Here is a 16,824-nt window from a genome sequence, read left to right on the forward strand (position 1 = left end):
ATAAGTTGACAATGGTTCAATTAACTCAACTGAGTTAATTTGATTATTCCTATCTCTAGAAGGCAGTGATACTGAAACAGACGTTCACTCCACATCAACGAAGCCAGTGTCTCTTACAACTGCGAAAGAAGTGTTATGAATGTGCAGCGTGCGTTCCAACGAAACTTTGATGTTGATCCAACGACGCACAAATCTATTTAGTGAGACAGAATATATTTGTGATCAAAAACAAGGCATCCTGGCCATCTCAGAAATTGAGAATCGCGTGAAAGAAGCCTTTCTACAACCCGAACAAATCAATACCGTAAAGCTTACTCAGTTGCAGCTGCCACAAACAACAATAAGCAAACATTTACCGTTTCACCCTAGAAGGTGAAATTGTTTTAGAAGTTGTCCCTCGAGACAAGGTAAAGCGACGAGTCTTGCGAGGCCATCAGATTTAATGAAGGACGATAGAGCCTGCAGACGAAGGTCATTTTCAGCAATGAGGGGTCCTTCTACCTACGGGAAAGGTGAACAGGCATAACGTCAGGATCTGAGGAAACGAAAATCCACATACCACTTCACTCACAAAATTAATGCGTTTTATGCTTTATCTAAGCGTCAAATGTACACTATGTTTTTCTTTGAGGAACAATTACAGATGATTCTTAACGTTGCTACGCGACTGTTTCATAGCTGCAGAGAGAGAGGAACTAATTCCACACCAATAGAGCGCTGCCACACTGGTATCATGCTGTAAACAGGTTTCCAAACGAGAATCTGAAAAACCGATGGATAGGCTGTACTAGATCAAATAATCAAGTTGTTTTCAAGCAGTGTCTACGACACTGGACTTTGTGTCTGTGTGTGTGTTGTTAAGGGCGAAGAATGCATCACCACTACCGACAACCCTATCTGATTCTCGAGAACACATCCGTGTTGATATCAACTCTTTCACATCGGATGCACTTCACAATATAAGATTGGAACTGGATTACTGCATCGATATTTCCGCGTAACAGGTGGACCACACTTCGAGCGTTTGTCATTTAAACCAATACCACTAAAACCTTTATGAATTCATGCAACTATGACGACCAAAAGAAGACACTACAAGCCTTTATGTATTGAAGTTATACCCTTTCGAAATCGGAGAACGTTTTTGTGCCCACATTGTATAGAAAGAAATCTCACTGTAACTGCATAATCAGCCTTTCTTTTATTAATAATAATTTATACGGCTTGAGAGCTCGGAGGTTCATCGCTCCAGAGATAAAAGAATGCCAATAGATCCTATCCTGTGTGAAACCAATCCAGTCGGGGTTGGTACATTTTACTTTCCGAAACACTTATTATAAAGCAAAAGCACATTTATTTGTACGTAACGCTAGTATGGAAACTTCAAAACAGGTAAAACTTACGTGTTGCATGAACATCTAGGCGACAATAATTAGGCAAGGCGCCTGTCTGTTAGTCACGCTAACTCCCAATAGTTCAGTCAGGATAATAGTTGTCATTAGCTGCGTTGCTTCCTATATGAAGCTTAGGCAAGACGCCTGTCTGTTAGTCACGCTAACTCCCAATAGTTCAGTCAGGATAATAGTTGTCATTAGCTGCGTTGCTTCCTATATGAAGCCAAGAATGTCGCTAGCATTAGGCAATTTGCAGACAAGCCGAAGGGTTGGGGGGACACTACTAATAATTTAAACTCTTAATAAGATCTAAATAAAGTGGTAAACAAAACATATTTTGTTTATTAATCTTTCAATCCTTTTTTTCTCTTAAAAAATACACCACTTGGTATCAAATAAAACACAACAATTTTTAGCAAAATATACTTCTCTTCGTATGAGTCCCACATTTTTTATTACAAAACACAAACTCTTACTCAAGCAATTTATTCAAATTGACGCAAATAAACATTTGCAATTAATAAAAAACAAAAGTTCCATTTCTGAAACTACAATTATGGCATAATTATACTAATTTCTGAGGCTCATTCTAACCACAAAAAATATCATCATATTAAATTAACAGCTTTTCTTCACTAATGTACAATACAAAAGCAATACATATATTACATACAAATAAAATATTTCACCATTAGCATGTATGTCAAGGGTATGGAGTCTAAAAAAATCTTTTATTTAAATAGTACATATATACGGGAGGAAAGGAGACCTGTAACCAATTCTTCTTGATTAAGAGCAAGTTCTACGATCTAATGATAAGAAACTGACTGTATGTTAGACGGGTTTTTACACCCGACATTACGATCTTCTACCACAAACGATGGTAAAACGAAGATATGTGTTTATTCCTCTCAACGATTAAAAAAAAAAATCAATTCGCTTTTCTTTGGCTCCTTGTGACTTTATTATCAAGTACCAGTTTTGTTTACTTGTAGTGGATTCTAAAATTAAGAAAGAGGATTTACAGCATTAATTCTATGTGCAATCCGGAACTGGGTATCTTGTTTGATTTTCAAACTGGTATTGAACTGATTACCAGCAAATGCAAGTTATGCTAGACACCATATCCAAGGTGTCATTTTGGTTGCCTAATCATCTCAAGTGCCTGAAAGTTATACATCGTGATACATGTGTTTCACCGGTTGCCTACATTCAAACTGGTAGAAAAGAAAAAAATACAATAAACAAAGAAAATACAAAACCTTTCTTTTGTTTTGGTGTAAAATTTCGCTTATATCTCGGTTCTCCATTCGGGAAACATTTCATTCTGAGCTTAAGATATTCTATTAAAACCTTAAGTGAGTTCAGTTTACAAAATTAAATCTATTGAAGGCTATTTCGCAGTCAAATTTAAATTTTTACAACACATCAATTCTTTTTCTGACAAAAAAAAAAAAAAAAAAGAAGAAGAAGAAGAAGAAGAAAGAAAGCCATAGAAAGAAATCGTATTTTCCCCAAGCACTTACATCTTTAATTTCATTGCTTAACTTATCAAAAACTTACCAGCGTATTACACAACAAGCTTTAAAATAAATTTAAAAATATGTTATGAATTAGTTTTAGTTACACAATTATTTACATTTGTTGAGATTTTTTATCACATATAAATTCTGAAGAGTTTTTGTTTTAGTAAATTGTGAAAGATGATTTAAAATTTTTCATTAGAAGAAAAGTTAAGGAAGTTCGTTTTCACCTCTAAATTTTTTGAAAAGCGATTTTTATCTCAGCCTGTATAAGATAATTACTCTCCATCTATACTTTTACATTAGGCTTTAAAATCGACTTTAAAGCATCAATATACTCCTACGCATTTTTTCCTTTTTTTTTTCGAATTTTGTTTTTTAAGAAATAACCTTTGATATATACACACGTAAAGTAGGTCCGTAACATTCCATAAGCAATAAAACATAAACTTCGTTACTCGACTCTAAACTATTTTAAGAATTCCAATACACTGTTCGACACTATTTTAAAAGAAAGAAAAAAATTGTCCAAACTTACGGGAAATTGAAACGTGAAAATTACACACAGATTTTTACCAAGAAATGTTTGAGACAACGTACCTCATACAAGAAAGTAACAAGAAACTCATATGATGAATTTAACAGAATCTAAGGTATAGAAACCATAACATCACACTGGAAAGTTTTCGTTTCCGATCACATTATATATATATATATATACGATAAGCATATCATCCGCTCTCCCTACAAATTAATTTAAAGAAAAAAAAAAGACATGTTAAGAAGACGAAGTCCACAGGAAAATAGTTGAAGACTTCAAAATGAATTCCAAATATTGAAGAGTAGAAGAACCGAAGGAACTTCCTATTTATATGAAAACAATAATAATAATAATAATGAACTATACAACCTGAACTATTATCACACAAATTAACGATTAAGTCTTTTTTTTTTCTTTCTTTATTTTCACTCTCACCATTTCAAATGTTACTAGTCACGTTTTTCTTATATGGCTTCTCTATCATTTTTTAAAAAATGAATCTTTTGACGTACAATCTATTTTTAGAAAAAAGCAAATATATAGAATAGTAATAGTAATTAAATTAGAAAAATAGTAATTAAATAAATGTTACAAAATGCTGGGATTTCAAACAGTTCTACATCACAGAGAAATTATACGAACGAGCTATCTAACAAGGTAAAATTAACTACTTAAAAAGAATCTTGAAACTACATTTTTCAAAACTTCTAAGAAACGACCAGTACATGCAATTTTTAATCATCTGTAAGCAGTACCAATGCACAATTGAAAACATAAATATATTTATATAACTACAAGTTTTGAAATTAAGTCCCAGGACTGATGCTGGTCCTCTGTGTATCTGCAAATAACAGAGAATTGTTTATCATGTGAGATTAATGTGGCGATATTTTTCTTTTACAGAACATAGATAAAAGAGCATTTGTGCCCTTCTAAATATTGATCATCGAAAACATTCTGGTTCCCATTGTCATGGATGCCTATATTGGTAGCAATAGGTTTCGTAGTTCTGGCGATATAGTCCAGAAGAAAGGGCCCGACTCAACAAACTTAATGAACTCTATGCAGCGGTCGATTTTTTGTCCTTTTTGTCACTCAAAGAATGAGGCACAAACCTTCCTTTTCTTCCGTATCTTCTTTAAGAATCTACCGACCATTTCATGGTTAATGTGCAGTACATCCTCCATGATGCGGGGCGCCATGCGACGGTCTTACTGCAGCAGGTCGCGAACACGCTCCTTTGAACGACTGGTTGACGTACGTCCACTTCTAGGATAATCAGAAACGGCTTCACGTCTATTACTAAATTAGGCGTTCAAACATACACCAACAAGATAGAGCATTTTCGCGGCAGACTGTTCTGACCGTCTCGTAAGTCTCTGTCACTAATTTCCCCAACTTACAGCCAAACTGAATCTTTGCCTTTTGTTTTGCGTAAAAATTCATCACAATGAGAACCAGGCTGTCTTCGATGACATGTTTAATGCAAAAATGGTCTCTCTACCAAATTTTCACATATCCTGTAAAATAAGAATGTCAGAGAATTAATCGAACACGATATAGAATTACTCGAACATGATAAACACTTTTCTGTAACTAGCAATTACAGATTATCAGCATCAGTCACGGAAATTTATTCTCAAATATTGTGTTAGTGTTTCCCTATGATGTAGAATCATTTTAACACACTATACTTATAGTAAATAATAAAAAGAAATATAAACACACTGATATTACGTAATGGAAATGGCAAGACACTGTTTGAGGAAGAAAGCTTATTGAGACTTCGCGATGACTGATTTCATATTATCATCATCTTCTAAAATTTAACATACCCAGTACAATTTTACACTACTGATCATTGAACAGTAACAAATATTTATTGAACTGAACTGAACTGAACGCTTAAATTTAAAAACTAAGGTTTTTCTCACTCGATAATCATCAACCATAAAGTCACGAACCAAATTCATATATAGCTGCAGTGAAAGTATAACAATATATATATAGTATAATAAAATGAATCAATGTTGGGTAACATAAATATTTACAAAACAGTTAACATAAAATTAATTACTTCAAACTCACTAGTGTTCTCCTGCAATGAATAGATTGCATATATCTATGGTTTATACTTAAAAATATTAACTTGATTAATTGTTTACAACTGTAATATTTAACATAATTTCAACATCAGCATAAAGATTCTCACAATCAGCTACCTTAATATTAAAAACAGCGCGTTACACGAGAGCCTTAATTACAAAAGCTTAATGAATCTGCTAATGATATGGGGGAACTATAATAAAAGTAGGAAGGGATATATATATTCTATAGCTGATGCAAAACAAAAATAATTTTAAAAAGCATTTCATTGCACAAAATTTACATGAAAAACCTCTCCCCCCCCCCCCAAAAGAAAAGTCTGGGCATTTCAACCAGAATTCTCTACTCGTGGCCATAAGACTAAAAAGATGCACGTCAGTGTACAGATAAACAAAAAGAAAGAAAAAAATCTTTCATTTTGCCACTTCTTATACTCTCAAATATGCTTTACAAAGCTCAACAAGATAATCATCTTATATCAAATCTTTAAATTTATAATGGAAATTTTATTGGTGACCAAACATGTGTTCGCATATTAACTTCGTTTGTATCGTTATGTTCATTAACATGTGAATCAAATAAGGTTTATATAGGGTTGCAAACAAAGATCGGAGTATGGCGCAAAATCTATCATTTAAGTTTTAGAGGATCGAAAGAAAAGAAGTCACTAAAAAGTTCCATAAAAATTACGTAAAATAAAACAATAATAATAACACTTTTAATCAAGGCCACATCCAAGGAAAGAACAGAAAGTTTAACAGCAGGTAATGCATTTTGAGGGAAGGAGAAATATGTTGGGCGACATTAGAGTCGAATGAGTCGTGAACCACGGGAAGGAATGGTATCCTGGTTTAGAATTAAATAATTTCACTTCGGCTTTGAAATTAACTTGGAAAAAACACTTGGTAGTTATATTTCGATACAAAAAGTTTGTCAAAGTGTGTTTTAATCTAATATCTGTACAATGAAGCCATAGTTACCGAATTCTTGTGTGCGATATCCCTATTAATTTATCCATTCATTCGAGTTCTCCACTTCAGCCTGTTAAACAGCTGGAGAAATAAATTCACGGCTCTATTGATTTAGTGGCTCCACCTAGATGTTAGATCAACAAGCTAGAATCTATCTTTGGGTACAATACTTACACATGACCTCATCAACATTTAAGTTTACATTTTGAAATGAAACATTAAGTCTGATTTAATGCTCAAGGAGTGAAGTCAAGACTGATACGCACAAGGAAACAAAAATAGGAGAGTCCACTGGGATAACTTTAATTTTCTTTGGAGATGAGTACTCATTTTCAGCACCGAGATTATACGAAATACGAACCTTTAGTAATGTAGGATTCGAACATGTACTCCTACTCGGAACAGAATCCGAATCTTCCGAACCTAGGGCGAAACGCTAACCATTTGGTTACGAAAAAGCTTCCTTGGGCATAGTGATTTGACTCGGTATACACATATACATCTATTACCTTTGATGTTTCAATATTAAACAGCTTTGACGATGGATCTGAAAAAAATAATATATGTAAAAAACAACCTTTTAAAGCCGAGAGGGTGTAGCTAGTAAGCAGAGTTCTTGCCTTGCAACCGTCGAGTTTCTGGTTCAAATCCTGCAGTCGATAAGTTTTCTCTCACTTTCACTAGGTGAATACTGGAATGACATCATTAAATGTAAATTCTGGATGATTTAGTTTCCTAGGCCCTATATTTAAAGATGTTACATTGTTAATGGATCTAGTATAATTTCAAGTTTTTTTTTTTTTTTTGTGACCTGTGAGTTTAACGTCCCACGATTACGTACCGTGGCTAAGGGGGACAGTAATGATAAGACCGGATTATAATAGTGAAATGACAATAGTGGGAGGAAAGAGGTCCTGAGGAAACCCACGCATGTGGTGTTTGTCCACCATAGAGCCCACTGATGGTAGCTGGAAAGCATCAAAATTTGTATCGAAAGATATTAAATAAATAAGCAAAAACGTACAACATATCTAAGTAAACTATGCGAAAATGTACATTTTTTGCTCAGTTTTTGTTGGCATCTGATAACAATTGTAATTTGCATTTAACAACATATAACGAATTTAGAGCATTAATTCTAATATAATAAGTATATCAGTTTTTGTTCTCCAATATACTACAACCAAATTATTTCTGGGTATTCATATATCGGATTTTTCAAAGTCGGTAATATCTTGAACAGAAACAGAACACAATATTATTGGTAAAAACAGAAAAATGGGCACTTCTGTTTTTAGGAAAATATACATATTCAACAAAGAAAGTTTTCCCATCTTTTTCTTAACATTCTGGGAGACCTTATAATAAATTTCCATACAAATATACTGAAAGGACTTCCAAAATTTTTAAGAATGCAATGTGCATTAGTAGATTATTTTATGATATCGTTTTACTATATGCTGATAGATGTAGGTCCTTACTGTAACATTTTAAAGAAACAGATATTACTGGCACATAAAAAATTATTTCCCACAGCTTTTTACAATTTTTGTAGTACACACAGCTTTTACGATAAAAAAAATATCATAGTCTCGTACCTAATGCTAATTTACAGCCGTGTTCAAAAAATCTTACTCTCCTCTCTCCCTTCTTTGAAAAGTCCCGTGTCCTTATCCATAGATAAAATTAAACAAATATCTCTGGCCAACATGATTATTGTTTTAAGTCAAAGATGAAGATTTCCTTCTTATTTTGCAAGAATGTAGCCTTTAAAATAGAGGTGGAGATGGCCAGGGATTTTCAAACATGACTTTCCTTATATGTAACAAAGCTTTGCATCCATATTTTGCAATTATTAACCTTTTTCATTTCTAGACCCAGATAGACTTCAATAATTTTCTCTGAATTTCGAAACTAATTAGAACATTCAATAGAGCTTAATGGGTTCTAACTTGGTATTTAACTTTTACCGTAATTCAAAAAGGGACAAACATGACAACATTTGCATATATACTATCTTTGGTTCCAGTTCCCACCAACATGATACATTGTCCTGTGGCGTTGTGTATCTAAATCCCAGATACAAAGCAAGTGAATATTCGCCATGCACGCAATCAATCATGTTTTGTATTCATTGTTAGTAAATCTTTAAGATTTACGTCCTACGATTATGTCGGCGAGGCTAAAAGAGACGGTGATGATAAGAAATGAATGAAATGGTGGAATGAAGAAAGTGGGAGGAAACGGGAGAACCCCAAGGAAACCCACGCACACGGTGTTTGTCCACCACAACTCACTTGGCGCGAGCTGGGATAGAACCAAGAACCCCATGCACCAGAGGTGAACGCTCTACCACTGAGCCATCGCGGCTTCCTTCATTGTTAGTATTCGCACAAATTTATCAAAAATGAGTAGTTCAAGAAACTTTTTTGATTACAAATTATGTAACTGATGCGCTCGATAGTGATTCTGGAATAAATACTTGAGAGATATGATAAGGAATTAAATCATTGAAATCAAATGAATAAAATGTGTGCAAGTTGACAAACCGGGTTTAAATCTTATTATCTTTAGAAGCAATTTCCAAGCTAAACATTGAACTTAATATGATGTATTCTTCTCAATACGCTTTATTATGCGCGATAATTATTTTCCAAATAGGAGAAAGTAACTCGGGTCGGTCCTTTGAAAAATGTGTATTATAAAATCGTTAATATAACTTACACCTACATTTTATCAGTTAGAAAGGCAACAGGCTTTTGTGCTCGGGAGATCAGACTCCCAATGTCGATTACTATGAGCCATGGTTGCATACGACGGATATACAGCTTACAGGGCAAGAAAAACTGTAATATTTTGTTTCACAATATTTGTAACATCCCATCTTAAAAAAAAAAAAAAAAAAAAAAAAAAAAAAAAAAAAAAAAAAGACAAGAAAAGTAATGCAATTCGGCCAACTGCAAAAGTCAAAAGTCATAAAATATATTTCTACTGGTTCGCCATTATAAAGCAAGATTACAGAAAGACTTACTGGACTTTACAATACGATTATAATTCATTTTTAACAAAATAAACGTATACTTTTGTTTTTTCAACGATTGCACTGTAACATCAGTACTGAACACATTTCAGTGATTCCTATCAAATAACATCAATGTTACCTGAAAATAAAATATCCAGGTATTTCTATTCATATTATACTTGTATATACACACTGGTAGAGACATATTTAAGAACACCCAGTAAGAATTTACGGATCTGGCAAAAAAAGATAATACTAGGTAGTAATCCCAGTATGGTGCCAGTGGGATACCACGAACATGTTATACAGGATATTCAGAAATATACAGTATTCACCTGTAGAACGAACAATCACCATAAGCAGCCACAGAAACAAGTGTTGAGCTAAGTGTTAAGTGGGGATCCTGTGACCTCTATGGCTTATATTACCAATGGACTACTAATACGTCAAAATCCACATGAGTGATAATTCTGCTGAGTGGCCACCCCGCATCTCGCAACTCTATTATGTGGTTGCTCGTGAAATTACTAAATTGCACAATACAAGTTCGCTGAGGTTGTTCTATCACTGCTAACACACACAAAAGACCACTGACCACATCCTCTATAAACGGTATGAACAGTATCTGTCTACAGAACCTTCATATTAAGATCAGCATGCCCTATTCAGTTACTTATTGGTATGAATCGGGCACTGACAGTATATGAGTGTTCTTAAATATGTTTCTACCAATATATGCATTATAAAAGTAATTAACCCTTACAATTTCTGTTACATGAAATATATTCCAAGTTTTCTAAGTTTCCTTACAGCTGCGACGATAAGATACGAAATAAAACAATTCTGTACTAAAACATACATACACACTAAAAACGTAACGTAATAGCTTACTATATGTTAAAATCGAGTTACTGATAGAATACATTAAAAATAATAATAAAACGTACTGAAAATACGGCTTTTTAAAAGTGCTATTAACATGATAAAATAGACAAAGGCAAAAGTTATACGCAATTTCTTTCAACTTCCTTTCCACATTCATCTGCTGAAGTGCAACATAAATTTCATCTTTGTACTTGTTTAATAACCTGCCTAAGTCCCGTGTACTAGGTGAGACATTGTGCTCAGTACAGAATAATGTTTTAATTGTAAATAAAAATAGTATTACAAGACATTAAATTAGAAATATTATTAATTTAATTTACAAACCGATATTATTTATGCAATTTTTTACCTTTGCTCAAGCAAAGGTTGCTAAACAAGTTCATAAATCTATTTTACCACTTCAATTATACTCCAATATTTGTAAGCTTGTTAAGCACTGTTGGGACGACGTAGTTTTTAAACATACGAAACATTATGGAACTCAGTAGGAAATAAGTATACCGAATAAGGATTAAGATACATACAACCTGAACTCTTACTTTTTCAACACAGCTCTCTGTGAAAACATAATCATAGTAAAAAATATTTGAAATGAACTATACTGTCAAAATATTGCCATACTTGTTATTAACGCTTTCTATTTCATTCTGATATGTCTTTTTAAATACCCAATCCCTGATTACCGTTGAGGATTAGTACTGTTCAGGAGAAAATAAAGTCTGTTAATTACAAAACATTTAACGCTAAGAGGTAGGAGGTTCGAAACTAGACATGCCTGTTTCGTTAGTACTATTATGGCCATCGTTATCCAAATATTTAAAATGCTCAGTTTGATACATAAAATAAACCACAATAGGTCCAAAAACACTAAGAAGTAATGAGCATAGCAGCAACTGGCCCCAGTGTATCCCCCAATCAGCACCACTACACCCTTGACCCAAGCATGACTTTCGATGCAGCTCAGGTACGGATTGGAAGCACTCATCTTGTAATGAATCTCCTGCTTCTTCTTCCCCCAGCGTCCTATTCACTAGAGCGGTCTCACGAATGCGAGCTATATCTTTATCTTTGTTCTCCAGGTACTGTTTTACAGGCGACGCTTGAAGCAAGTCCACACTGCCTTCTGACTGCACACCAACCAAGTCTTCACAAAATTCGTTTATTGTTCTTTTATCCACACTACTGCTTCTACTCGTATGTACACTCGGTATCTCTTCAGTTAGTAATGAATATTCTTTGATGGGAATTTTAATAATTTGACGAGCAAATATTTCGTTTTCTCGATGTATATTATTAAGCCTTTTCAATTCGGCAACCTGCATAAAAATATAAAAAAAAAATAATCATTATCATACTATTGTCTCGTCACAAATCTTGAAGATTTATTCAGAAAACCCCACTATATATGCATACTTCCTTACGTAGTTCTGTACATAAGTACACTAAATGTTTTAACTACATAAACTTTCGATATATACAAGAAATAAACAAAAAGGAAACGTTTTATCAAGGTCATACCAATAAAATGACACTTTTAGTTTACGGTGAGAGCAAAGGAGCGCAAATAGGATGCAGCACATTTACAACGTCTTTCCACTGTTCATAGGAAGCTCAACTGTACTGAGGAGAGATTCAGTATTTACAAAATTTTATCAAATTCAATAAATGGATATTGAAAGTTTGTCCAAACGAACTACACATTTTGATTAATACCCTTCATTCACTATTGAGAGCACTTACATCTCAGCAACATTGCATCCAATAATTTGTCAATAATAAACAAAACAAAGTATAAAAAAGTATAAAGTTAATTCTCTGATCACTGAATCAATCTGTCTCTGAAAAAAAAAAGAAAAAAAACTTGAATTTAATTGAAATATTGTGCATATTGTCGCTCTCCTCAATCCACCTTCTCTCCGCCCAAAAGAGCGAAAAGTGCACTTATCCATTTACGATTGGCGCTCCATAAAACATTTTAATATTCCACAGCTATGCCTTGTAAGCTAGAAAGCCGAATACTTTTTTGAGTGAATAGTGATTGAAAAATTAGTAGAATGGGAAGGTATTAGTAGGACATCTCTAAGAGAGAAAAAAAAAAAAAAAGACACTCATGGACGTTGTTATCTAGGAGTACATCCAAAAGTTTTGTTGAGAGACTAAAGTCACGATAGGTCCGGAACGAGTGAACGCCCCATGAATGTGTCGGAGTCCACCCTGTTACCAACACAAATTCACATGGTCTAGGATAGGGTATTATTATTCAGTTACGGGATCTATATAGTGTTGACAAGTACTACTGTCTCTGGACTCCAAGTATCTATTGCTGGAGTTCAGAGGGAAACAAACAGTCATCCGGACGTGCCTGAACAAAAACATCCACAATATTTCGATCAAAAATTAAATTTATTATTTTTTATCTTTTAACCCTGCCATACAATTTTTTCAGAATGTTGCTCGCCCTGGAGTGGCATGTACGTCCCCTCTGGAAACCAATCTTATGGAAGTAACCATAACAATTTAGCTCGAAACATATATTTATCAGAGATTAGGGACCTCTCGACTTCCGCTGGAGATTATGAATTAGCAAAGGCGCTTCTGGACGAACTGAAGCAGAGCCTCGAAATCCCCTTGTAGATTGCCTTGTGTTGGCTCCCAAAAGCTTATCTTCGGCTGCACGTGCTTGGTATACGAGCATCAGGATCCAGATTAGAACTTATGGCACTTCATGCGATACTTCCGGAAGACGTTCTTCTCTACTCGGATTGAGAGGATCCAGAAGTTCATCTCCAGCATGCGATACGACTGAACGAAGTACGCAACGATGACAAACTTCGCCTGGAACATTATTAATGAATACCATTCTGTCATGCAGACGGTGGACTCGTATGGATTAATAGAAGTTTTGTTGAATTGTCTGCCTGCACGGAAGAACGATCCTTCGGTAATCGGACCAAAGTCCTCTCAACATCCTGTCCTAAAACTCGCCGAAATTGAGTGTTATAACGAAACGGACGCTCCAGTGACTGACTGAATACAGAAGCGACTTTACATTCGGCAGATCAAAAAAGGGAAAGTGCTTGATAAGCAAGAAAAGCTAGAAAAACAAAAGAAGAAAGTGCAAAACGACGCATCATCTCAGATCTAGGGGAAAAAGTCGGATTTAGGGGGAAAAGTCGGCAGTGACGGAAGTTCCCAAAAAGAGAGCAGAAACCAGTCCAATACGCAGAACTGGGAAAATCGAAGCAGTTACCATTCGCTAAATAGCTGGTTCTCCACAAGAAACAACTGGAACAAAAGAAATGGATAAAACAGACGGGATTCATATTGGTCATACAACCCAGGAACTAGGCAACCCTATCACCAAGCTATGAGGTCTGGTAGATGGCGATGGTGGTCAGCCTCAGCGACTTTTTTTTTCGGAAATGGCGCTGAGGCGGGAACCCGCGGCCTGGCTTCCCGTCAGAACAACAGCTTCTTCCCCTGTGGTGAATATGTTGACGGCAACAAGTCAGTATGGGTATCCTCTATCGTGGCTGTATCATTTCCCTAGGAATTGGAACCACTCGATACAGAATACAACAAGCACAAATACTTGGACATATCAAATATAACCAGAAATTCTTACAGCGCAGGAAAATTATATATTTAGACTCGTATTACTTTGCATTTTATTATATTGTAGTATTTTTAGGTAGTTTCATTTTATTTCATTTTTCACTTTACATTTCATTGGGTTTAGGTTTATACGTATTGTGTATCAATATATCTTCATCCTTTTCATTATATAAGATTGGTGTGTAGGGCATCCTTTTTATCATTTTCCTTCATTTCGTTTTATTGTATAATTGATTATGTGTTAAGTACTATGTTTGAGAAAAAACTGCTAACTTTACACTTACGTATAACTTAACAGAATTTCTTTTTTTCTTTCTGGCCTCGCAGAAAATTCTAACATCTTTATTCGGTCGACGTAAATTTTGGGAGACATTGTACGCAATTTTGATATAATGTCTCAATATAATGAAATAACTATATTTATGTAAAATCTTAAAATTTGGAAGATGAAAAATTATTTTGAACTTTTCGTATTTCTTTTATTTTATTAATATGTCGGATATTTTGTAGTGAAATCTAAATTAAACATTCATTTCATAAACCTTCGCAGAATTTCTAGTATAAAAATCTTTTTAAAAAATTACTTTTTATAGTTTCAAAAATTAATTTTGTTTATTTTCCATATACGGTAACTGAAACCTGCACATATGTTTTTCTTTCTTCTGAATTATCATTCAACGTATTTCTAATTAGTTGTCGTATTTTTATGCGGTTGCCATGGTAACTGTTTAGAGCAGATATGCTGTCGCTGGACAGCTCAGCTATGATTCAGCTGATTTTCAAGTTAATTTTCCACCTGTTACTAAGTGGCTGGAAGTTATCTCAGTCACACAGGAGGAAAGAGAAAGAAATTTCCTTTTATCATCATGCAACAAGTGGATTGCTCTTCTTTAATCAGCTTTCATTCTTGCTTCTTTCCACTTAAAATATTTTCTGAGACTCAGTCTACACTGGTCTATGTCAAGCTGTATACCTAATAAAAGCTTTTGTGTATTGACTATACTTAAATCGGAGTAATTAAAAATCTGGACTAATACCACTTCAGTCACCGTGGTAAGGCAAATACGAGATGATACACTGTAGTCCGTAACAAATAACAGTCGAGTTTTGCAGCCATGCTTGAAGATTCGGTGTGCTAATCCTTTGCATGACTAAAGAGCTGTCCACTCATTTAGAAATTCTTTTTTGATTGGAAGCACAAGGTTAATCCAAATTTCTATGTAATCAGTCTGAATCGAGATTATTTGGGAAGAGGCTAAATTCAGCATGTCCAGCTAGTATGAAGTTCACCAAGTAGAGGTACTACCACTTTGAGACTTTACAACTCGAAATTCTGGTTGTATTTTGGTTCGGACTCTTAGGTAGTTCATCCCTGCCCAACAGCTGACAGGAAACTACCTAGGTATACAATTCGATTCCATTGTTTGTGTGAAATAGTTCCCTAGGAGCAACAGTCTATATGTGTGTGCTTGTTAGTGATTGTGGTTTCCAGCTGGATACGGAAAATTTCAACATTCTAAAACATTTCTTTTCAATCATTTTTCCTTCAGGAAGGCAATTTCATTGTAATATGGATCTAAACTTTACAATTCCCACTTTAGTGGACACATAGATCCACATCTAATATGTATCTAAATGTATAGCCTCCCTGGTGAGAGAGGAAACTTTCCGATCATATCTATACGTTCCACAGTTACAGTTTATCATTCAGTATATAGCTCCCAGTAAAGAACTCACATTTCCGATTTCTCTCGTTCGTAAGGAACTGCTTTATCTTACCTGTATGTTCGTATGTCTCTTTTCAACCTTTGCAGTTTTTATATTTCGACTATATACGAAATTCTCGATTAAGTTCACGTTAACCCTATTCTGTTTTAAATATCATCAATGATCTGAATTTTGTTTCAAATTATTAAATTCTCATAAGTCAATTTCGAAATATTTATTATTTTTAAACGCACTGCTGTCTATTATTGCCATTAACTTCCTTGGTATGGAAATTTTAACCTCTGCAATGGCCAGGCTGCTAAACGTGGTGTGTGTTTGTGTGTGTGTTGTGTATACGTATGTTTAAGTGTGTGAACGTAGTCGTAGTATTAACAGTTGTATTTAGGTAGGTGTATTTTGCCGTGTGTACCCGCTATATTTTCTTGCATATTTAATGTTATTTTGTGAAATTAGCAGCAGGTGACTCAATTCAAACAGTAATATAGTGTGCAGATTGACTTAAACCTTGTGTAAAAAGCTTTTGCTTAAAGAATGGCATACAATAGTTTTACTATTGAATATGCACCTGGGTAAATTTTCTTAGAATTGTTTCAAGACCTATAATATGTAATGTAAAGATACACAAAGCAGTGATTTATATTTGGAAAGAGTGAGAAGAAATATTTTGTTTTTACTATTTCAAGAAGTGCTATGTTAAAAAAAAAAAAAAAATGTACATATAATAATCCGAATTCAACGAAAAGAAATACAGGTAAACTATGAATGTAATTCGATTAATAAATGTTTTCAAAAAGTTATTTACTTATAGTGAAATACAATATATTACGTGTTTTGGATTATCTATGAATTGTCAAATTTATCGGTGAATATTGGACATACTATTTATTTACTGAAATGCATCGAATTACTTTGACATCCATTTTTTTGGTACACAAATAAACATAAATATATATTGTGTATGTGTGTGTGTAGTCTGTACAGTTTCCCTGTATGAAGATATTAGTTCTACAAATAATAATGTAGAGCTTATTATAATATT

The 16,824-nt window shown here is 34.1% G+C and overlaps 1 protein-coding gene across 1 annotated transcript in view; it reads right to left on the reverse strand.

The window, feature by feature from the left end:
- Positions 1-1,708: 1,708 nt before the first annotated feature.
- The window catches only part of LOC145675397 (lysM and putative peptidoglycan-binding domain-containing protein 3), a 30,305-nt gene continuing 15,189 nt past the window's right edge, over positions 1,709-16,824 (reverse strand). Inside the window, exon 3 of the mRNA XM_081745802.1 lies at positions 1,709-11,758. Within this exon, the coding sequence (XP_081601928.1) occupies positions 11,186-11,758 (573 nt within the window). The 3' untranslated portion in view covers positions 1,709-11,185. The remainder of the gene's footprint in view (positions 11,759-16,824) is intronic.

Source organism: Thermobia domestica, chromosome 2, assembly GCF_964235325.1.
Source record: "Thermobia domestica chromosome 2, izTheDome1.hap1.1, whole genome shotgun sequence".
NCBI classification, from domain to species: Eukaryota; Metazoa; Arthropoda; class Insecta; order Zygentoma; family Lepismatidae; genus Thermobia; species Thermobia domestica.